Source organism: Ahaetulla prasina, chromosome 7 (assembly GCF_028640845.1).
Source record: "Ahaetulla prasina isolate Xishuangbanna chromosome 7, ASM2864084v1, whole genome shotgun sequence".
NCBI classification, from domain to species: domain Eukaryota; kingdom Metazoa; phylum Chordata; class Lepidosauria; order Squamata; family Colubridae; genus Ahaetulla; species Ahaetulla prasina.
Genome location: NC_080545.1, coordinates 28614737 through 28638938, shown reverse-complemented (window position 1 = coordinate 28638938; position 24202 = coordinate 28614737). Strand labels below are relative to the sequence as shown.

Below are 24202 nucleotides of genomic sequence, written 5' to 3'. Positions count from 1 at the left end.
GCCTCTTTCAAGGCAGCGGGGAAAACACCCTCCATCAAAGAAGCATTTATAATCCCCTGGAGCCAGCCTCGTGTCACCTCCTGTGTGGCCAGCACCAACCAGGAGGGGCACGGGTCCAATAAACATGTGGTGGCATTCAACCGCCCCAACAACCTGTCCATGTCCTCGGGAGTCACAGGGTCAAATCCATCCCAAATAGTCTCAACAAGATGTGTTTCCAGCCCCTCACCCGGATCTACCCACTTTTGATCCATTCCGTCCCTAAGCTGAACGATTTTATCGTATAGATAACCACTAAACTCCTCGGCACGGCCCTGTAAGGGTTCATCCCGCACCTCCTGATGAAGGAGGGAGCGGGTCACCCGAAACAGGGCCGCCGGGCGGTTATCTGCCGACGCAATGAGGGAGGAAACGTAGGAACGCTTTGCTTCCCTCAGTGCCACTAGGTAAGTCCTACTATAGGACCTAACTAGTGTCCGGTCAGCCTCGGAACGGCTGGATCTCCAGGCACTCTCTAGGCGTCTTCTCCGGCGTTTCATCTCCCTCAGCCCCTCGGAGAACCAGGGGGCTGGTTGAGATCTGCGCCGGGTCAGAGGCCGCAAAGGCACGACACGGTCCAAAGCGCCAGTCGCGGCCCGTTCCCAGGCCGCAACTAATTCCTCAGCCGTGCCGTGGGCCAGATCCTCAGGAAATGGCCCAAGCTCCATCAGGAACCTCTCCGGGTCCATCAGGCGCCTGGGACGGAACCAGCGTGTTGGTCCCGTCTCCCTGCGGTGTTGAGCAGCGGTCTGAAAGTCTAGACGAAGGAGAAAATGATCTGACCATGACAACGGCTTGGTAATTAAATCTCCTAAATCCAGATCATTTAACCACTGTCCAGAGATAAAAATCAGATCCAGTGTGCTTCCCCCCATGTGAGTAGGGCCATCAACTATTTGTGTCAGGTCCAGGGCCATCATGGAGGCCATGAACTCCCGAGCTGTCGTTGATGACAAGCCGGTTGATGGTAAGTTAAAGTCCCCCATGACTATAAGCCTGGGGGTCTCCACCACCACCCCGGCAAGCACCTCCAGCAGCTCGGGCAGGGCTGTAGTCACGTAGCAAGGAGCCAGGTACGTGATCAGCAAGCTCACCTGCACCCTATGACCCCATTTCACAAAGAGGGATTCACAACCGGCTATCTGAGGCACAGTGGTCTCCCTCAGTTCCATACTTTCCTTAATCACAACCGCCACCACCCCACCCCTACCTTGGGCCCTCGGTTGATGGAATGCTCGGAAATCCGGTGGGCACATTTTGACAAGGGGGGTTCCCCCTTTCTGTGCCCAACCAGGTCTCCGTAATGCCCATAAGGTCCGCAGATCCCTCCTGCATAAGATCGCAAAGCAGGGGGGCTTTATTGACCATGGACCATGCATTGCACAGCATCAACCGAAGGCCCAAGCTCTGAGGATCCTGGCCGCCTGGGGAACGGGAGAAGTCTGAGGGGTCGGGGCGTTTGATCGCTTTTAAACAGCGAGCATGCGCCCCCAAAGATCGATATGGCCCCTCACTTCCGCCATATCTGCCTCTCCCACTAACCAAACAGATGAACCACCCTCATCATCAGGAACATCACCCTCCCCCAAAACCTTCGGACCTATTAAAACCCCGCCGCAAGCACGCGCAGTGACTGGCCCCTCCCTCGGCGGGCTACCCCCAGCACCCGCCCTTACCCTCCCCCCCTTAAAAATTCCCTATCTAAAAATCCCCACAAGTTCTTTCTACGCGCATGCCACCTCTGTGGATCCCAAGACCCGTCATTGAGGCCGGCCCTCGGTAATGTAGGGGGCCATTCCTGCGAGGCAGGGGCACCTCGCAGGCGCAAGAGTTCAATTGAGGAATATCGCATAATAAAAATCGGCGAAACGCTGGCTCCATCTTGAAATTGGCTAAAATGATAATATAAAATTAGATCTCAGTTAAGGACGGACATACAATAATACGATCAATGGACAGTCATGATGGTATCTCCTGGTCGATATCCGGACCAAGATCTTAATTCGGTTCAATAAATATGAGCTCTTAAATCCAGGATGGAATAATGTAAGAGAGTCCAAAGCCAAGTCCTAAACATGAGAGAAAGGGTGGGGTTGATGTTTCGTTTCCACCATCGATGAAATTTGCTGTTCCCAGACAAGTCTCCCCTCGGTTCCTGATGACCCACAAAGGCGTAAAATATGGCCATAAAGATCGCAAAAGGCCAGGAAACTGTCGATGATATCACAGTGTCAGGAAAAAGAACAGGCCGGGAACAGACCAAGGTACCTCCATTGTCTTACTCTCCGCCGGCCTCAGGCAGTCCTCCAATAACCGGCTCCAAATTTGTCCAGCCCATACCAGCAAGGGGTCACTCCATCTCCGCCACCAACACCCCTGGAATGTCCGGGTCCGGATCGCTCCTGAGCAGGTCTCTCCAGGTCACTCCAAAACCCTCCAAAAGGCCTCACGAAAAGGCAAGGCCTCCCCCGAGGGGCCGAAGGACAGGTGGAAACAAGAATGCCTAGGTAAAAGTAGAGGCCGCAACAGGCCATAGCAGGCCACAATAGGCCGCAATAGGCCGCCAGGATGAACAAAGGCCGCAGGAGAATAAGTCAAGAAAACCTTCGTGGCCAAAGCCATATGGTGGAAACGACAGAAGCAGAAGATGGAAAAAGTGGTAAAAGCTGTCCAAACGCCAAAAAACCGCTGCTGCTCCAGTTCACCACTTCCCCCTCCGCTGCAGTTCGAATTCACAGCCGAGGGAAAGGGCCCAACACAACACGACCGAGGTAGAGAACAGGCCGGCTCACCAACCCCGCCGGCGCCACAAACATGGCCACCGCCATCCGCCGCTCACCTTCCCGGATCTGTTCCCGGCAACCGTGGGGCTTAAGAGGTCCGGAAACCTCTCCCACGGCTACCTGAAACTTCAAATCCTCCGATTGGGGCATGGGCGGCTGAGCAGGCGACCAGGGGCGCTGCCATCTCGTCGGAGCCGAACAAACCGCCGACGCCGATCCTCAGGGCGCCGCCATCTTGCGCATGCGCAGAACTTGTCTGAATGAATGAATGAATGAATGAATGAATGAATGAATACTCTACTTTAGTATTATCCTCTAGACAAGGCTGGCAAACTCCCAGCCCATGTGCTGGATGCATCAAGCACTGGCCACGCTCACACCCAGTTTAGTGAAGGGGGGAAAAGTCCCGATACGTCATGTGATACCACCATGACGATGTGAGTTTGACACCCCTGCTCTAGGATAATGAGCAATTTTACAAAAGAATATTTTTTGTATGTGTAGCATCATTGTACTTTGATGAACGTATCTTTTCTTTTATGTACACTGAGAGTATATGCACCAAGACAAATTCCTTGTGTGTCCAATCACACTTGGCCAATAAAAAATTCTATTCTATTCTATTCTATTGTAGATATACAGTATTTCTTCTAAATATATTTGCTTCTTGGGGGAAAGGAATACATGATGGGAACACAATGTAGAACACCTAATTTGTCCCATATTATTGTATTTTTTAGAGTATAAGATGCACTCCCCCCCCTAAATAGGGTGGAAATGTTGGTGCATCTTATTTACCAAATACAACCATTTTTGGGCTCCCGAAGCTCTGCCTCGTTTGTCCCATTTTTGCAAAAAAATCCTTACTCTAAAATAAATTGGTTTGGGGTTTTTTATTGCAAGTCTCTTTCTCCCAGTTTGGAGGAACTCTGCTTTATGAAAATAATTATTTACTGCTTCAAAGGAATTTCTTTGCATTTCCTTTTATACTATATTTTATAATGGTGTCACTCTCTTCCAAGATACTCAAAAGAGGTATCGACGACCAACCCATTTACAGAAAACCAGTTCTGTCATGCTACTCATTCTTGTAGCTACTTTGAAACCACCCCAGTAGGAATTACAATGCTGAAAGATACAACAATACTTATTTGCAGTACTTAAAAAAAAGAAAAGCTGCTATCACCCAAAAGAATCATCATAAAAGTAGCCTGAGGAAGAATAAGAATATTAAGAGGAAATAATGTCAGAAGGAGGAAACTATATATACCTTGTCCATGAATAAGTGTTCATGTAAAAAGGTAAATGTTCCCCTCACACATACTGTACGTGCTAGTCGTTCCCGACTCTAGGGGGCGGTGCTCATCTGTTTCAAAGCCGAAGAGCCAGCACTGTCCGAAGACGTCTCCGTGGTCATGTGGCCGGCATGACTGAATGCCAAAGGCACACAGAACGCTGTTACCTTCCCACCAAAGGTGGTCCCTATTTTTCTACTTGCATTTTTTATATGCTTTCAAACTGCTAGGTTGGCAGAAGCTGGGACAAGTAACAGGAGCTCACCCCATTACACGGCAGCACTAGGGATTCAAACTGCTGAATTGCCGACCTTTCAATTGACAAGGTCAGCGTCTTAGCCACTGAGCCACCGCATCCCTTCAAGTATTCATGTAGATTAATATAATTAAACATTTTTAAGGATGAAGAAGTTTGGGATGAGAATATTCAGAAACCTGGACAATATTGGAAGAAAAAAGAATTACCCACAATAGAAGAATGGATATTGAAAGTTTCCAATTTGGCTGAGATGGCTAAAATCTCAGCCTTCTTGAAAGACAGTATTCAAGAAAAATATTTAAATGAATGGAAGAACTGGATTGATTATATTCAAAATAGATATCAGATTAAGAAATTTCGGATTGCCTTTGAATGAAGGATGTTTTTTTTTATTTTAATGGAAGAAGTCAGGTTATGTGGGAGAGAAGGATCATAATTGTGTTAGATTTTAAAAATTTAATGTATGACTGTTTGTTTATTGAACTATACCTTGTGTTTGCTCCGGGAAGTGGGGGGGGGAGGGAGGGGGGAAGGAGGGGGAGGGGAGGGAAAAAATTTAATTGTTGTTGTAAAACTTTTTCAATAAAAAAAAAGAGAATATTCAGAAACCTTCTTCTCTAATCCATTTCTTCCTCCAGTCCCATCACTAGTCCACTTGAGCAAGAGAAATTGGTAGGCGTTTTTCCTGCCAGCAGGAATTTCTTGCTCTGAATTGTTAGGACAGCACCATTTGCAAGACAGACTTTGTTACTGAGACAGAGAGGAAGAGATCAATTATGTAAGCCAGGCATAATTCTAACGTATTTTCTTCTACCTCACGAACTGGAAAACAGCCTGTTTAAAGTGTAAGGGTATCCATAATCTTCCAAGGCCCTCACCATTACTACAATCAATTTACAAGAGCTATGGGTGTTTGGGCCTTTGGTGTTATTAGGTTGCAATAAGTGCATCTAGCTTCATGGAAATTATATCATAGAATGATTATTGTGACCAGAATATTGCTGAAGTCATCCATGGTAAGAAAAGAAATTGAGGGCAATTTTGAAGTGAAGCAAAAGGTCAACATTCATCCTTCCTGCTGCTGCTGAATTCTGCTGAAATGTCTCCTGGAACAGTGACATTTCTCTTTTAAAAACAGAATCCTTTAATACATGTAATAAATTACATTTCTCTGTGGCCTATTGTTATATCCTCAACAGTGAAGACTGATTCAATTTATAAGGTGGGGATCAAAGATGCAAGGTTAATGTTACAAATACACCCAAGTACAGGCAGTCTAGGAGACAAATTGACAATCTCTACTGATTTTTACTAACTGCTACAGCAGAGATCCAAGTCACTAGTTACTGACAGCCTGCAATTGTGAAAATTGCAGAGCCTTAACCACTGTAAGAGATGTGGTTAGTTAAAGCCTGTCAAATTATCTACAACAACAAAAACTCCACCTACACACACAAACATACACATCAGATATACTAAACGTGATTTAAAACTGGCTTCCATATCATGTTCAAGATATCCCGGTATGCTAGATGAAATTAAATAATCATTAAGATCTCGTTTGAACTTGCATATGTTACAGAAGTTATAAGTAGGAACAATTGTCACCTTAGGGTGAGCATTTTTCCATTATATATCAGGAGTATGAAAATTAACATTATAAAAGAGAAAAGACACAAGGCTTTTAGTTTCCTCTAATTATTGTGACATCCTGTTTCATTAGATTTATATCTTACCTTTTCTCCAACAGCAAAAGGGAATATATGTCATAGGAAAAAAAGAGAGGTCTATGTTATTTAAAAACCGGCTAAGTATGAGATTGAACACATGACACATATTAATTAAAGCAGGCTGTGAAGTGTCACATGGCTTTTCCTTTTTAAATAAATAAATATGCTACCCTGGGAAGTTTCCTTTACATATACAGGTTGTCCTCAATGTATGATCAGTCACTTAGTGATCATTCAGTTATGACAGATTAAAAAAAAGGTACTTATGACCTTGATTCAAAGTCCTGACAACTGGCCCCTCTGCATGTGGTTATCTGATGATCAGTTTGTTCTACTGGTTAAGGCCACAGGCTAGAAACAGGAATCGGTGAGTTCTAATCCTTACACATGAAAGCCGGCTGGATGACCTTGGGTCCATTATCCTCTCTCAGCCCAGCCCAGCTCACAGGGTTGCTGGTGTAGAGAAAATAGGAAGGAGGAGTATTTTGTGTGTGTGTGTGTATCGTTCTGGTTTCCAGCCAAGGACACCCATAATGAACAATGAGTTCATTTAACAATAGCACATTCACTCAACAGCCATAGTGATTTGCTTAGTGACCACCACAAAAAAGTCATATAATCAATAATGATGACCCACTTAACGAGTAGCACGACGTGCAACCACAATTCCAGGCTTAGTATCATAAGTCAAGAATTACCTGTAATTTCTTACCTTCACCACTGTGAAAGCTATGTGTGAAGTAAAATCATCTATACAATTCTGAACTATTGAATGTTGATTGTTAGAGACACCCGTTTTTATTGTTCATCTTTTTTTTTGTGGCTTTGTGTTGCTTATCCCTTGTGTACATTGCCTAACCCCAGCCCCACTTATCCTGTATGAATGCAAATATTCATACATGATGTATGAATATTGTGTACATGATGGTACTGGCATTGGCATTTCAGCATCTGCAAGGTTTTAGCTGAACTGTACATTAGGGTGCATTGCAAGGGCAGAATCTCAAGTCACTGACCTCTGTGGGTGCTAAATAAGAGATTTCTATAGAAAAAAAAGCATTATTTTTTTTCTAGATAGCCAAGAGAGGTAGTCCTACCTTAATGGCCATTTTTTAGGGACTGTTATGGCAGTGCTGAAAAAAAAGGAACTTAGGACCTCTCCTGGCACTTATTGTATGTCCTACACAGCAATCCCACAGTTACATGATTGGGGTTCAGGTGCTTGGCAACTATCACACATTCAGTATGGTCACAGAGTCCCACGTGACTGCTGGCAAGGAAGATTGCAAGTAGTTATGTGATGTCTTGCTTAATGACCGTGGTTTATTTAATGATTGCCAGAAACAGGAAGATCACCTGATGTTTTCCTTACCAACAGTTTTCCTTAGTAACCAAGTTGCCAGTCCCAATTAGGGTTGTTAAATGAGGTCAGCCTGTACTGCATGGATTGACAAGAGTGTGTTCCGGAGACAAAGCAGAGACCAAAGTAAAAGCAGGCTCCCTCAATTCTTGGTGGCTTCATAGTCATATTCATTTACTTTATTTGGTCATAGTATAGCTTCACTGTTTCCTAATCCCAAGATTTTTAAACTTCCCAATCTAGTTTAAAGCCCTGCTACTAATTAGGTTGGTGATGGCAAACTTATGATATACATAAAAAGTAACACACTAGCATTTATCAACATCCAACAATAACTATTCTCAAAAGTGTGCCCCATTTTCACTTGATTTTCAGAGGCTATGGAGATCATGCAAGAACAGGCTCGCACAGCCTCTGGAACCCTCTGGAAGTAGTGAGAGAGGGTTGGCCTCCAGAATCTCCAAAAATCATGGAAGAACTTTGCTTTTGTGCAGTTTTTAGAGATGGCAGAGGGCTCTGAAGAGCATTCTTTGAAGCTGCTTCAATAACAAAGGTCTTGTGCAGCCCGGAGCTGCAACCCTGATAGGCTGCAGAAACCTGGAAACAGAAAGAGAATACCACCTAAAGGTAAACAGTGTATGACTGATCCTGGAAAGCACAGGGCTGCAGGGGCCTTGTGGAATGGTGCAAAATGAACATTTCGAAATGCCACGATGGCACTAGGACCCAAGTCAAGGCCAGAGTCTCCATTTCGGGCCCAGCTTTGGTGCAACCACCAAGTGTCACTATTTAGGATGGCTTAGATGGTGGGGAGGAGAGGAAGATATACAGAATTTTCTTTTGTTTAGGGTGTGTGTGTGAGAGAGAAATCCACCAGCAGAATCAAATTAGATATTTTTCTAAATTTTTACATACCAAGCTCAAAAGGTTCACCACCACTGAAGTAGACTAAGACATGCTTAATTCTGCAAAACCGGGCAAGGCCAACTACGTTACTTTCATAGTTCTCATCTTTAGGGAAGGTGCCCTTGATAGCACTTTCACTCCCAAATCCATTAAGCCATGCCTTTTAGGGAAAACAGCTCAGAATCTGATAATGGGTTGTGAATTTTGGATTTCCCCCCAAATTTTCATCAGACAAGACAGCAAACACACAAAACAAAGATGAAAGAGGGGAGTGAAGGAGCAGTTGCTAGTTCAAATTGAAAGCTCTGCATATTGTTAGAGTCTTAAGATTGACTAGGTGTCTTTTTGTTTTCCTTCTATAAAACCCTTGTCATCATCATCGGCATCCTTCAGTCTCAAAAGACTATGGTATCGTGCTCTGGAAAGAGCATCTAGTGTGACTAAAAAGGCCAATTCGAGAGTGGCAATCCCTTCCACACTGAGGGCAGATACATTCTGTCCCCTGCCCAGCCCCCAGATTTCGCTGGTTTCAGGACTGCCTCTTTGCCTCAGCCTGCCGAACAAATGTCTCTTCGAATTGGAGAAGGCCACGCTGCGTCTTTAGCCTCCAAGCTGAACAATCGGAGGTCAAGTTTTCCCAGTTGTTAAGCCCATTCCCAGGGCCTTTAGGTCTCTCTTGCAGATATCCTTATATTGCACCTGTGGTCTCCCTCTGAGGCTCTTTCCCTGCACTAATTCTCCATACAGGAGATCTTTCAGATTCCGAAAGATTCCGAAAACCCTTGTACCGTCTTGGAAGCATGGCTTCAGCAGCAGCTGAGTAATTTGGAGAAAGGCAGGTTGGATTTTTATTTTAAAAAAGGCTGGGGGAGAAAATCTGCCACAATTCACTTCTTTTACCCCCCTGTGCTGTCTTACCCTACCTCACAGTAAAGTTTGGATCACCATATGGGGAAGGCAAGGGACTGCAAGGGAATGTGCCTGCAACCATTGCATGTCTTCCTTTTGTATTTTGGTGGCAACAGCAGGAATAGCAACGTAATGGAATGCCTACCGATATTTTTGTCACCCCCACTGGCTTTTGTGACGATTTGGTGTGGCCATTGACGGAGACCACCACCAGTTCTCTTTTTCTGCCGGGGAGGAGGGTGGGGGGAGATAATGGACGATTCCCTCCCTCCTTCCCCTCCGTCATTTCTTTAATTTCTTTTCCGGCGGGCACACTAAACCTTTAAACACTCATCTGTACGAAAGGCTGCCTTCCTCCCCCCCCTTCTTGACCTTATTTTTGGAGACCGGGGAGGGAAGGGAGAGCAAGCTTTGAAAAGGGAATCCCAACCACCAGCACGCCCCCCCTCCCCGACGGAGGATGCTTCGGCTGCAGGATTGAAGGCGCTCGCCCTCTTTCCCTCGCCTCCTCCGCCACGGGCGCGCGACCCTCCCCTCCCACTACCCCATCCTCCCACACCCCCGACTGCCCCCCGCGCCCCAGCCCACTCCACGCCGCCGCTCCTCCCAGCTTGGCGGCAGCCGGAGCTTGGCTGAGGCGGGCTCTCCTGCCCCACCGGGAGCGCGCGTCTTGTCACGCTCGTGCTCGGGCCCGTGCATTTCTCCCGCACGCGCGGACGATCCCAGAGCCGGCGCCCGCTCCTCCGCTGCGCTCCGCTCTCCGCTCTCCTCTAGCCGAGCGCCTTGGGCTGCCAGGAGGCTGGGGGGAAGGCGCTCCGAGATGCGCTTGGCCGCTCAGCCCCAGCTGGATTCTCTCGCAGCTCCTCGCTAACGGGAATTAATTCTCCCCCAGCCCTGCAGCCTTTTAGCCCCGGCGAGCCTTTCCCCCACCCCCCGGCGAGAGAAAAGGCGACTTACCGGCGGCGAATAAGGAGCAAAGGAGGCTACTTGGAAGAAAGAGGCAAACCCTCAGGAGGACAGGTTGGAAATGCGCCTCCTTCGGCATTTGTTGCTTCTTTCCGTCCAGCTCTTCTGCCTCTGCCCAATAGGTGAGTGAGGGCCGCTTTGCATGGCGTCGGTTCGGGCAACTTTGCCTTGGCGCCTCAGTCTGTCCCAGTCTCTTGCCTTACTTGCACACCGCGCCGTCGACGGGGCTGGGAATGGTCTCCCTCTCGGTTTTCTTCCCTTCCTTTCCTCCCTCGCGTCCCTTTCCCACCTCCTCCTCCTAGGCGCCTGGAACAAAACTTAAGAAATAAGGCACTTTTGGGGCTGCCGTCATGCCTGGAGTGAGGAACGAGCCTTTTTGGCCGGTGGGCGTGGGACGCACCTGCTCTTTTTTCCTTTTCTTTTCGGCGATTGTGGTGGCCTCATATTGAGGAGGGGGAGGGAGTTTCTTGAAAGGAAAGGACGTTTCTTGAACGCTCTCCCCCTGCTTCTGTTTACCGGAGGGTAGGAAAGTATAGCTTCCCATTTACCAGCAGATCGGTAGATAGGAAGAAGCTTCCTCCTTGCCTCCTCTCCTCTCTGCCACATCCAGTTGGATTTCATACAGATCAGTGGCATTGCCATGAAATCGGCAATGGGGAAGGGGGGGGAGGGAGAGAAAGCAGAGGAAATCCGTTTCAGCCATTCTCCCTGGCAAAATGAAACATTTAAGTGAACATCTGCACATATGACCTAAAAAAAAGAGAATGAGATGGGGAATAAGAAATTGCCTACAGTCCAAGCGGGGTGTTGACAACAGGCATCAACCTGTCTGTACAGTGTCCTGGATATTACATTGTATTACATGTTCAGGCAGTTAGCCCTGGATGTGAAAGCTCTTTCTTTTGAAATCAATGGCTCTTACCTCCAAAGTGGAATGCAAGGGAGGGAGGAGGTGAAATGTATTACATAGCTTGCTCACAGTTGCAAAACAATTTATTGCTAATCTACGTGCTGCCATCACTTACTTATTCAAATACTGAGGGTTTTTTTTTAACACTGCAACTTGCATAATCAAATTCGGTTGAAAGTATTCAATCGAACAGTGCCTTTTCTCCTTTGTAATTAATACTAGTTACAATAGGAATCATATTACACAGATCATTTTACAAGTGTTATATGTTGACAAGCTAGCATTGGATTTTTTTTAGCCTGTTGTACATTATATTATTAATATTTACTGAAAGTAATGATTTGGTGCAATAATTTATATTCAAGTCCACTTTTACCACAAAAAACATTAATCTCTATTCTTTACCCAATGGGTAAACATCCTTTTAGTATATTAAACCTCTCGACACCACAACGATTAGTATCCTATTTCAACTAGGCAAAAAAAATCTTTATAACATATCATAATTTCATACACCAAATTAATTTGTATTCCTATTTCAAAGTCTGCTGAAAAGACTTAATTTGCAACTAACTGAGTTTATTAAGTAGAGTCTCCAGTAGAATTGGATGAGTGATTTAATAATATTTTTAATGCTTTGGTAGTCATTATTGTTTTAACTGAATTCTTCCAATCATGGTACTAGATATTAATAAGTTGAACAAAAATAAATTAGTGTCAAAATATGCCGATTGGCAGGAAAAAAATCTTAACTAAAGTCATATCTGTTCAATGTGAACAGAATTCAGTTTAGATCATAAAATGGGTAACATTTCTCCAGTTGCTGACATTGATTCTTTAAATGAGGCACAACTTGAATTTATGGCACCTTAAGTAAGCATTTACATTTTTAATATCAGTTGCATAAAGACACAAGATATCGTTCTAACAATGAAGTGTTGATTCTTTTTCTTGAATATTTTCAACAAGGTTACCTTATTGAAGTGAGGTGGGAAGTGCTAGTTTGATTTGGAATTCAAACTAGAACGATATTGGTATGAACAAAACTTTTAATTTATACAGAGGGTATAATGTTGGCCATTGTCTAGTTGCTTTCCTATGGATGACACACCATTGTTTTCAGATACGTGCTGAAAGAACCATAAAAATAATAAGTTATTGGACAAGGGTAATTTATTGTGGAGTTTATTGAGTAGACATTTGCTTTTCAAGTTAAGGAATTGTTCCCAGATATGAATGTATTGATCTTCGAGTCTTTTCCCGTGTAAGGTTGAGAGTATCTTGGCAACCCGAAAATGCCCGAAAATGCCAAGACCTACATACCTATACCCGTGAAAACCTATGAAAACAAATGTGTGTGTGTGTGTGTGTGTGTGTGTATGTAGGTCTTTGGTTACTCGGGTTTTCTCCCGCGTAAAATTGGAAGTGCCTTGGCGACGTTTCGACGAAGTCTCATTCATCATCTTCAGGCTTCAGCTTCGTGCTTCTAAAAAATCTGATAAAATCTACTGTATTAGGTCTATAGCAATAACAGTAATAATAATCATATTTGTGTTTGGCATGTACTAAACCTAATCTTGGCACCACCATAATTTAAACTGGCTACGGGTATTGCAACTAAAAATCATGCTCCTGACAACTTCATAAAAGGAGCTGAAAAAAGAAGCACTTAGGGGACATTTTCATGATTTGTGATTGAGTAATTGATTGAAAAAAACAGCCTGGTCAGATAAGGTAAGTCTTCTAAGATATAACTGCTGCTAGAGAATATTCTATACATGAATTGCAATCACTTGGAGATTGTTATAGTCCTTAGGTCTTTCAACTCCTTTTCAGGCCCTTTTATTGTGAAGTCATATCTTCTAAGAGTATGATATCTGTATGGAATGTCAGGTGAAGACAGGACTTGCACTGGTGTATTGACTGCATAATGGAAAACCTAACTGACTGGCTTGGGTAATCTTGAATATAATATTGGAGAGACTCAAGGCATTGGTGGATTTCAGGACTTCATACTGAAGCTGTCTTCCTTGAGAGGACCAGCTTAGGCTTTTGTGGATTTCTTGGTTTCTTCATCTTTTACCAGGCCATTTCACAGAATGCCCATGAAGGAAGTAATCTCATTCCTTAATCTCATTCCTATCACAGTGGGAAATAATCTTTGAAGGGTCCTTAGAGCTCTCTGAGTTTGGCTGCTTTATGTCACACATTTCATTACCCAGACATCATCAGTTCTAGTAACAAGGACCCCTCATTTCAATCCTGAACTACAAATATTCTCCTTTATTGAAATTATCTTTATATCAATTCCAGAGTAGTGTCCATGCCATGGATAGAACATTGCCAGGTGAAGGATTATTGTTGAACTCATTGAACAGGGCACGATATAATGTAAATTTGGTTGGTCCAGATCTTAAGTATGGTAGCTCTACGTGGATGTTTTGTCTTGAACTTGGCTGGCCACCCTATTGCAACCTGGTATAGGCAGGAAATAATGTTTTCCTCCAGCATATCTTTGTTCCTGGATCTATGGTGCATAATAGTATACAGAATGGTTGCAGGTGTTGGAAGTGACTATTGGACACATCTAAGGATGAAACTGATCAGTCAAAGTATAAACAATATACAATTGATACCAAGTAATTTTTGTCATGAAGATGATGAGCTTCATTTCATGAATTGGCATGTCTGTCTGATTCATCTCAACAAAGCAGTTCAGACAGTTTTGAACAGTGTTGAGGGAGCAGTTCATTTTAAACTTCTGTGAATGAAATGAATGAAATGAAATGCTGGATGAAAAGCTTCTAGTCTTGATGCTTCAGAATTGCCCAAGAATAGGTCAGTTATCTAGCCCAGAAAACTTTCACTGAGCTCCAAGGGAGCTGACCATATCTAGCAGGTACCACAGAATCCCAACTTAACTATTGGTCAGAGGATGTAGCCATTGGTAGCTCTGGCCAAACACACTAATGCCATCTGATTACATTATGAACACCTTGAGCTGTGTATGTAAAATTGCTTAAATGTATACTTGGTTTGATGCCATTTTGAGAAGTGGTACTCTTGATGAGTTTAATGCACCATGTAATCTGATTTTTTAGGACTGTGTACTTCACATTCACATCACAAAAGGTTCTTTGAAGTACTTAAGGGCAGAAAAGTGGCACCTGTTTGCAATTCTTTAAAGCACCTGTGTCTTTTCTCAAGATTGTGCAACTGGTTTCTATAGCTGGCATACTTTCTTGGAAGAAAATACAGCTGATTTAAAGATTTGCTGATATATGTGCTATGTTTATGCATCTTTCTGGAATTGAATCTAAGCACTGTACACTCTTATTGTTTATCAGGTTAAGTTGCTTCCCTTGACAGGTCACCTACTTTCCTGTGATATTAATGTGCAACAAGAGTTTTCCAGAAAGTTAGGAGGATGAATTACAAATAGTCCTTGATTTACAACATTTTATTTAGTGACCATTGGAAGTTACAATGGCACTGGACAAAGTAACTTATGACCATTGTTCACACTTACAACCATTGCAGCATCCTGAATCCCTGAAGTTGGGATTCCTACACAAAGTCCTATATTAATTTCTTATTTAATTTAAATATATGAATGTACTAGTTTTGGATTCTCTTCTGCTCTGCGTGACTTTAGGCTGTAAAGAGAAGTAACTGAACTGAATAGAATTCAAGAATATGGCTTGATTTGGCAATTTGAAAAATAGGTCTGATCAGGATTGGGATGCATTTCTTCTGGGAGATTATATGAACACCTAGGAATTCCTGGAGCCAATATTAATGTTGGACAACCACATTACATAGGTGGCAAGAAAGGCCTCTGATTTATTTATTTATTTATTAAATTTTTATAACCCTGGCAAAGCATAGATCAGGCCAGAGAGTAAAACAAAAATTCAAAAATGCTATAAAAGGTGTTATAGTTTTGAGATCATATTCAAAGGCCTTAAATCTATAGACATTTGTATAACCCAGCGGTCTCCAACCGTTCCAGCTCCGTGGACCAGCAGTGGTGACGGTGGCGGTGGGGAAAGGGGATGGTTTCGCACGCACATGCCACTTTCACAAATGCAGTGGTGCACACTTGCCCCCACTTCCACGGCCCAATTCTGAATGTGCTATTGGGAGTTGGGGGGGGGTGTCTGATACAACATGATATATTCTCTAAACTAGGGCTGCCTAATCTGGGTTGCAAAAATCTGGATGATCATAGATGGAAGCAAAAATATGTAGAGAACTCTTAACCCTTTTCTGCTATCTCATAGTTGTCCAGATAATTTTTTGCAGCCCCGGTCTCGTGACCCTTCTTCAAGGCTTTAGGAAGTTCTGGATTACTTAAATCTTATTTTAAAATGTGAAAAAGATAAAAGATAGATTAAAATATTATACAGCTACTAGGTAGAGGAACAGAAGTAGTCTCGTGTTAATATTCATCATACAGGAGCATTTCCATCAGTTAATATGTTACTTATTTAAATTCATATAGTGAACCCCCAAAGCCAAAACAACTCTGGTGGTGAACAAAATCCAAATATGGAAAAACCATAATCAGTGAACCATACAAAACACAATCCAAGAAAGAGGGCAGATTATTTGCATGTATTTGTGGCAATATATAGGCTATTTTAAAAGAAACAATGTTGAATAGATACCATAATCAATTGATGCTCTCTCACTTTTTCTTTATTCTTCAAAGTAGTTGGATAGCTTACAGCAATCAATAGAATGTGCCAAAGTGTTGGTTTTGAGCCTGTTTAGACCTACACACTGCAACAGGATTGAAAATAGCTTAAATGGTGTTTTGGCATCCTTGCATTATTTTTCTGGGCAATGTGTTCCACTGTAGAACTACTGTGAATTAATTAATTTGAGTAATGTCATCTTAGCAACTCTTGTTTCCCTCTTTTCTTCTACTTGTCATTTAAATGGTCAGTTCCCACTGTGGCTGCCTGCTTTAATTAGGAACTTAAGGGTGAAATGGTTCAGTTCTTTTGCTGACAATTTCAATTCCTCTTGAAACAGGGTGATTCAGTCCCTGGAAATCTGATGCTCTAATAGAAGAGCATCAAAGAGGTTCATTCTTTACAACTTCTTGTACTTTGTAAACTTTTCCAATTTGACTCATATTTTCGTTAATGAACTAATTATTCTTATCAACTATTTTTCTCATTAAGGCGAGGGTCTGTTGGGAGATACCAGGATTTTTTTGCCTGAGGAAACAAAAGTAATCTTGGAAAAGATGATAAAGCTTTGATTAATAAAACTGAAAAATGCTTCTCATCAGTGCAAGATCTATTTGTCCAAGGAAACCGCTACATTTTACAATATTTATATCTTAGGGGTTTTTTTCTTTTTGAGGATAGAGATAAATCCTTTTCTATTTTAGAGATACTAGTATAGACAAAATACAGCACTATTGAAAAATGTGTGAAAAAGAAGGCAGATCATTTTCATAGAATAACTGAAATACACTAATAGGATTATTCCAGAATAATGAGATTGAAGACTCATCCTAAGCATTTATTTAGTTTCAAATATGTCATTTCTTTTTTTTTTTTAAATTAATTATGAAATATCAGAGAACTCTATCTTTCATTGCAGAAGATCCTAAGGACATATTAGAAAGGAACCTTTGTCTCTCTCTACTTTCTCCCTCTCATCTTATTATTTCTTTAAGATAGCTATCTATCTATCTATCTATCTATCTATCTATCTATCTATCTATCTATCTATCTATCTATTTTTTGGTGACATTTTGTTTTTCCCAAGGTGATGCTACTTGTTACAATCTGAAATCTTAGTATGAAATGTTTTCCAAAAGTAAATAATTATAGAGCTTAATCCAGTTAAGTTTTTAATCCTAATTGGTTTTTTGTTTATGCATACATATGGTGCCATTCCAAAATTTTGGGACACCTTACAAGAATATATAAAATTCTAAAGTCATTTATAACATACTAAACCATGTATGTGTATTTTTTAATCGATCTGGTACTTTTCAGTTGTGGTGGGAAATCTAAGAACTGTAGTTGTAAAACATCCATTTTGAAAAACGCTGGTGTTTACCAGACCCTCTCTGTTAGCTTTCGCATATATATGTATGTATGTATGTATGTATGTATGTATGTATGTATGTATGTATGTATATATATATATATATATATATATATATATATATGTATATATGTATGTATGTATGTATGTATGTATGTATGTATGTATGTATGTATGTATATATATATAATTCTACAGAGGAATTATTGAGTCTGTCATTTGCACCTCTATAACTGTCTGGTTCGGTTCTGCAACCCAACAAGAAAAACACAGACTTCAGAGGATAATTAGAACTGCAGAAAAAATAATTGCTACCAACCTGCCTTCCATTGAGGACCTGTATACTGCACGAATCAAGAAGAGGGCCGTGAAAATATTTGCAGATCCCTCGCATCCTGGACATAAACTGTTTCAACTCCTACCCTCAAAACGACGCTATAGAGCACTGCACACCAGAACAACTAGACACAAGAACAGTTTTTTCCCGAAGGCCATCACTCTGCTAAACAAATAATTCCCTCAACACTGTCAGACTATTTACTGAATCTGCACTACTATTAATCGTTTCATAGTTCCCATCACCAATCTCTTTCCACTTATGACTGTATGACTATAACTTGTTGCTGGCAATCCTTATGATTTATATTGATATATTGATCATCAATTGTGTTGTAAATGTTGTACCTTGATGAACGTATCTTTTCTTTTATGTACACTGAGAGCATATGCACCAAGACAAATTCCTTGTGTGTCCAATCACACTTGGCCAATAAAAATTCTATTCTATTCTATTCTATTCTATTCTGTTCTATTCTGTTCTATTCTACTCTATTCTATTCTATTCTATTCTATTCTATTCTTTATATATATATATATATATATATATATATATATATATATATATATATATATATATTTGTTTTCTGAGGTTTTCACGGGTGGGTCATGTAGGTTCATGTAGGTCTTTGGTTGTTACACGGGAGAAAACCTGAACAACCAAAGACCTATATATATATATATATATATATATATATATATATATATATATATATTTTCTGAGGTTTTTGCAGGTGTTTATATGTAGGTCTTTGGTTATTTGGGTTATCTCCCGCGTAAAATTGGAAGTGTCTTGGCGACGTTTCGACGAAGTCTCATTCGTCATCTTCAGGCTTCAGCTTCGTGCTTCTGGGAGCAATGTGTGATTGCAGCTGTTTCTTCCTTTTTAACTGCTAGTGGGGGTTTGAACTGATTGGGTGGGAGCTTGGCTCTGCTCTGATTGGATGGGGTTTTTTTGTGCTCTGATTGGCTGGGAGTGTGTCCTGTTTGGGTGGGGGCTTGGTTGTGCTCAGATTAGTCTGAGTTGCAGGGGGATTTGAGCTGGTGAGCTGCATTGCTGTGTGTGTGTGTGTGTGTGTGTGTATATATATTTGTTTTCTGAGGTTTTCGCGGGTGTTTATATGTAGGTCATTCGGGTTTTCTCCCGCGTAAAAGTGGAAGTGTCTTGGCGACGTTTCGACGAAGTCTCATTCGTAATCTTCAGGCTTCAGCTTCGTGCTTCTTTGCTCCCAGAAGCACGAAGCTGAAGCCTGAAGATGACGAATGAGACTTCATCGAAACGTCACCAAGACACTTCCAATTTTACGCGGGAGAAAACCCGAATAACCAAAGACCTACATACATATATATATCTCCAAAGTGTTTTTAGCATGAATCGTGATGTGTCATACTAGTTAAGAGGCAGTGAGATTTAGGTGTGGTGTAACTATTGCACAAATATAATAGTATCGCCTGTGGAATTGTTCTAGCTTTGAGCCCAACATGAATTAAGTTGTGCAATATAATTATTTGGTTCTATTCAGGTAAGCTTATTAGGGGTTTCTGTGGCAGCAAGATTGCTATATGGATAACACTGAAGATAGGTTTGCTTTGTTAATGTGTACCTTTCGGGTACTGGTATAAAGAACATGCATCTCATATTGGTATGCAGAATTAAGTTGTAATAGCCAAGTTGTTCGTTAGCTGCAATATTGGGTCAATGTATGAAGTGGATTTATATTCGCATGTACCTAGAGGTATATTTTAGATACTATTGAGTCTTACAATGACAATAATGATCATTATGTCAACATTTCATAGGGATAGGCACATCTTCCAGGGATGGCCATACTTCCCTATCAATATCTGAACAGCCATTTTCTGGTAAACAATTTTCTTCTATCACATTACTACAACAATATGACTACTAGTAAAGGATGGTCTATAACTGTGATGGTGAACCTATGGCACATGTGCCACAGGTGGCACACAACACCCTCTCTATAGGCATGCAAGCTGTCACCCCAGTTCAGGTCTGCCATGCATGTATGTGCGCCTCCAGCCGGCCAGCTGGTCTTCGGGTCTCTGCTGTGCATGTACAAGGAGGTGAGGCGCATGTGGGAGTGGGGCACATACAGGGGGTATACGCATGCATGGGGCACATGTGGGGGGCGCATGTGCTGGGGCCATGCGCACATTGCATTTGGGGGGTTTGGGCACATGCACATGCTTTGGGCACTCAGTCCAGAAAAGGTTAGCCATCACTGGTCTATAACTAATAGAGTGAGGGAGGTTGTTGTGATTGCATGGGGTCAATGAGAGGGATGATCAGATGTGCTCTGCAGCATGGGTTGGGGAGTGAGTGTGAGAGGAACTAGGGGAAAAGAGAGAAGGAAAGCAGTTTCACCAAGGGAGATATGGTGGGAAACTGAGGGTGACCTGCTTGAGAGGAAGTAGGACCTGTGGCTCAGATCTGTCCAGTCCTATCCTCTAGTATTTATTCCTGTAACCAGGTCATCAAATCCTAGTGGTCTCCAGCTGCTTTTATTGAATTTTAGTTCAGTATAAGATAAGACAACTGTCATTCATGATCTGATTGCAGATGAGACTACCAACCTGGTGTTATAATTGAAACCTGGAGGAGCTCAGGGAAGAGAGTTGCCCTCTTGGAGATATTTTTCATGTTTTGCACATTTGCAAGCCTAGGACAAATGAGGCAGGTGGGAATTATTATGGCTTTTAGAGGGTCTACTTTGCAAATCATTGGGTATAAGACATCTTGGTTGAAGTTGGGTTTTAAGAAGCAGTTGGATTTTGTCATTGCTGCAGTGACATCTGTGCCTAAGTTGCTAGATTGCATTGCCTAGTTAAGAGTCACCTTCCCAAAGTTTATGGTTCTTGGGTACTTTAAACTGCTTCTAGGTGGCATACAATCTGGGACAGCCCAGTAATTCATGTCCACCATGGCAACCATGGACTGGGGGTTGCAATTTGCCTTGGGACAATTGTAATGTGATCTAAGAATGTAAAATATCAATGAATTGCCACAATCAGATCATTTTCTCATGGATGTTTGACTGCCTGGTATTGCCTGTGACTGCCAGGTACAAGTGACAGGATCCTCATGTGTAGGATTCAACCTAGCTACTTTATTGTATTCTCTCTATAATACAGGAATCTCCCCAGACTGCTTGCTTCTGTTGGGAACAGATAGATAAGATTCCATGGAGTTGGGGTGTGTGCGTGTGTGTGCGTGCATGCGTTTGTGTGTGTTAGTCCTGGATCTCTTGTAGCTGTACAACAATTCAAGCCTAATTCCCTGCTTGATCCTTCCTCCCTCCTTGGCTGGCCGTTTCCCAATATTAACCCTGCAGAAGATAAGATTTATTAGAGTGATCCACCCATGTGACTAATAGCTCCAAGTAGATAATGATTTCAGAAGGAGCTTAGGGTTTCCCCAAGGCCTAGGTTGCTGTTTGGAATAGGTAAGTGATGTGGGTGTTGGTTCAGATTGCTCCTATGCAACCTCTCATTGTGGGTTGTTTCTGAGATACTCCTTGGTTTTCTGAGGAATGTCAAGAGATGAAATGCCAAAATAGATGTCTGGAGTATTACTGGAGGAAGGTGAACAATGAATTTGACCAAACTCATATTAGGGATAATGTAACAATAAGAATAGCAAAGCACATTTTCCTACTATTATGTATCTGCTCGCTAGATATCCAGAGACCATATTTAAAGTGACTTTATCTTGCTGGGAAGGGACAGAACACAGAAGTATTTGGATGGCCACTGTGAGGAACATTAGCAGCCTACACTAGACAAAATCACTCAGAGTTTGCTTGGAGTTGGACTCAGTTTGAGCAGGTTATGCTAATGTATTAGAAGGATATTAATACAATATTTGAGCCAGTAATTCTGATTAAGTGGACAGGATCTTCAGGTCTGGTAATGCAGTGACTTGCTTATTAGTTCCATATTCTTCATGTTTGGTAAAGACTGTCTGGGTGAATGATATGTGATTGAACCCATGTGATAATATATAGTTTACTGAGAGAAGGAGTTACAATAATACCAGTGGAAAATGGTATGCCTTCTCCTCACTGGACCTGACAGTCTTGGAGAAAATTTATGCAGTGTCTGATCTTTCCTCCTTAAGGAAGGTTGTTGGAAAGATAGTTGGTTTACAGACCTAGAAAATATGGATTATCTAGATTACTTTCACTCAGATTGCAAACTGAGAAATGGCACTGATACAGCACTGCTTATGCTTGCTGATGATATTTGCTAGAACTGGAACAAGAATCTGGGAAAAATGTGGTTTTCAATACTAGTTAGCATGGTATCATTATGGACCACCTACAGAGATTAGAGGTAGGGATCACAGTATTCAGTGCTTATCTTCCTTCCTCTGTGGTCAGATCAAGCTAATGTTGATTGATTGTGGGAGGGAGAGATCAAGCCAGGATCCTCTCGTATGAATTGCCTTAGGGCTCAGTGTTCTCACCTGTCTTGCTTCTACTCAAGTTCTTTATTTCAGTCAGGGACCAGCAAACAGCTCCTGTTTAATATCTGTAGGAGGCTGCTGTAATTTCTTTTTCTTTGTGGCCAGTTATTATCAGTTCACTATTGAAGTAACCTCTAGAAAGTCACTCATACTTTGGTCACCTTGTGTTTGGATGAATGCCTTGCACTCTACATGGAGCTACTCTTGAATATCATAGAAGCGGTAGCTGGCCCAGAACACAAAAACACAGGCAGTGATAGGCATACCATGGTATGTTTATATAACACCTTTTCTCTATGAGCCACACTACTTACCAATAGGCTTCTGGGTGCAATTCATGGTGTACGTTGTCAACTATAAATCCATTCATGACACAGGTCCAATGAACTGTCTGTCCCCCATAATTTCTAACCATCTTATACAATCTGGCAGAATCTGCATGCTATGGGTCCATAGATTAAATAGTGTTATATGATGGAACCAGCGGTGAAATACACTTACCTTCGGCACCAGTTTGGGAACGGGAGCATGCGGGAGCATGCATGCACTATGTGCATGTGCAGAGGGTAAAAAATGGGATGTAATGATGTCCCGGTGGGTGCTACTGGTTTGATGAGCCGGATATAACCAGCCAGATTTCACTGCTGGATGGAACTCGGGAAGTGGACTTTCTCTGTTAGTTCCTGCCCTTTGGAATGTTACAGCTTATGCCAAGATTTGTATTCCCTCCACCACTCTTATCTTATTCAAATGAACCCTTAAAACTAGTCCTTTCTCTTGGGTTATCGTGAATGATGGACTTCTTGTGGGGTTTGTCAGAATTTTGGTACTTTTTCCAGAGATGTGCTTCTTAATTGATATTGTTTTAAATTGTCTTATATTGTATGCTATTCAGAGTCATGATAGAGTGGGGAAGCCTATGAATTAATTAAACAAGAAAATACACATGCACATACACATAAAATTGATAACAACTAATTGTACCATCAAAATATACCAGGTATTATTTCTTTATTTTTTCCTTTTAGTTAAAAAATACAAAAAATATTGCAGTAAGAAATCACTGATGCCTGAACACCCTGACATGAATATTGTTGATTTGGAAATACCATTTATAGCTGTTGCTATTTTATTTTGTAGTAGACATCTACAATGAAAATTACTGAATTGAATTAATTACCTTAAGAGGTAAGATAAGACATGCCTTTAAAAAGTATGGTTATGTGGGCCGAAATGGGTTACTGAAGACAATGAGTTCTCTGCTTAGTTGGAAGTTATCAAATAACAGATACATAAATCTCTAAAGAATTCACATCCTAGAAGTTTTCACATTAAGTGCTGCTGTGCTGTAACAAGGAAAATTATTGATTAGAAGACATATGCACAAATAGGGCATGAAAAAAAATATTACATAGTGGTAAATGCTAAGAGAAAGTATTGGAGATGGGATATGAAGAAGGAACAGTTATGGATTTGTTAGAGGGGGAAATCATAATGCATAAAGAAAAAAGAATATAGAGATAGAATTAACTAAAATTAAAGTTTAGGGTGATAACAAGTTGCTACTGCATTTCATATAGTAGCCCAGTTCTTTAGATGTTATCAAATATAAAATTGACCATTAGGGTTTTTTTGCAGATAGATTGATAGAAGGCAAAAGGCAAAGGACGGCAGAGAATGAGATGGTTAGATAGTATCATCAATGCAATCAACATGAATTAGGCAAACTCCAAGAGACAGTGAAGGACAGTGGTGTGCTGTGGTCCATGTGATCACAAAAAGTCAGACACAACTTAGCAACTGAACAACAACAATGCTGTGATAGCAGCATTGTAACCATTCATCTGTTTTAAGGAGACTATGATTTGGAAGCTATCCTCTTATTATATGGTTTTATATGATTTGATAGATTAATACCTAACTTGCTGGAACAGGGCTGATAGTGCTGAGCCACATTCAATTCAAGATGCTGATGCTAACTACAACACTTTTTACTTCTGGGACAACTTCTCTAAATAAAATGTGGTTACCCTATGTTATCTAGCTATACATTGAGAAATCTTGAGACTGACGTTCTCCATGGTAGATCCTTATCTGTAGCACTGCTTGTTCTCAGAAGTCACACTAACCCTTATTTTTTCACCCTTCAGG

The 24202-nt window shown here is 41.7% G+C and overlaps 1 protein-coding gene across 3 annotated transcripts in view; it reads left to right on the top strand.

The window, feature by feature from the left end:
* The first annotated feature begins 9967 nt into the window (after nucleotides 1-9967).
* PTPRZ1 (protein tyrosine phosphatase receptor type Z1) overlaps nucleotides 9968-24202 on the top strand; it is a 135265-nt gene continuing 121030 nt past the window's right edge. The window contains exon 1 of one of the 3 annotated variants that reach the window (XM_058191331.1): nucleotides 9968-10369. In XM_058191331.1, the coding sequence (XP_058047314.1) occupies nucleotides 10309-10369 (61 nt within the window). In that variant the 5' untranslated portion in view covers nucleotides 9968-10308. The remainder of the gene's footprint in view (nucleotides 10370-24202) is intronic. The other 2 variants (XM_058191332.1, XM_058191333.1) reach the window with 2 other exon arrangements.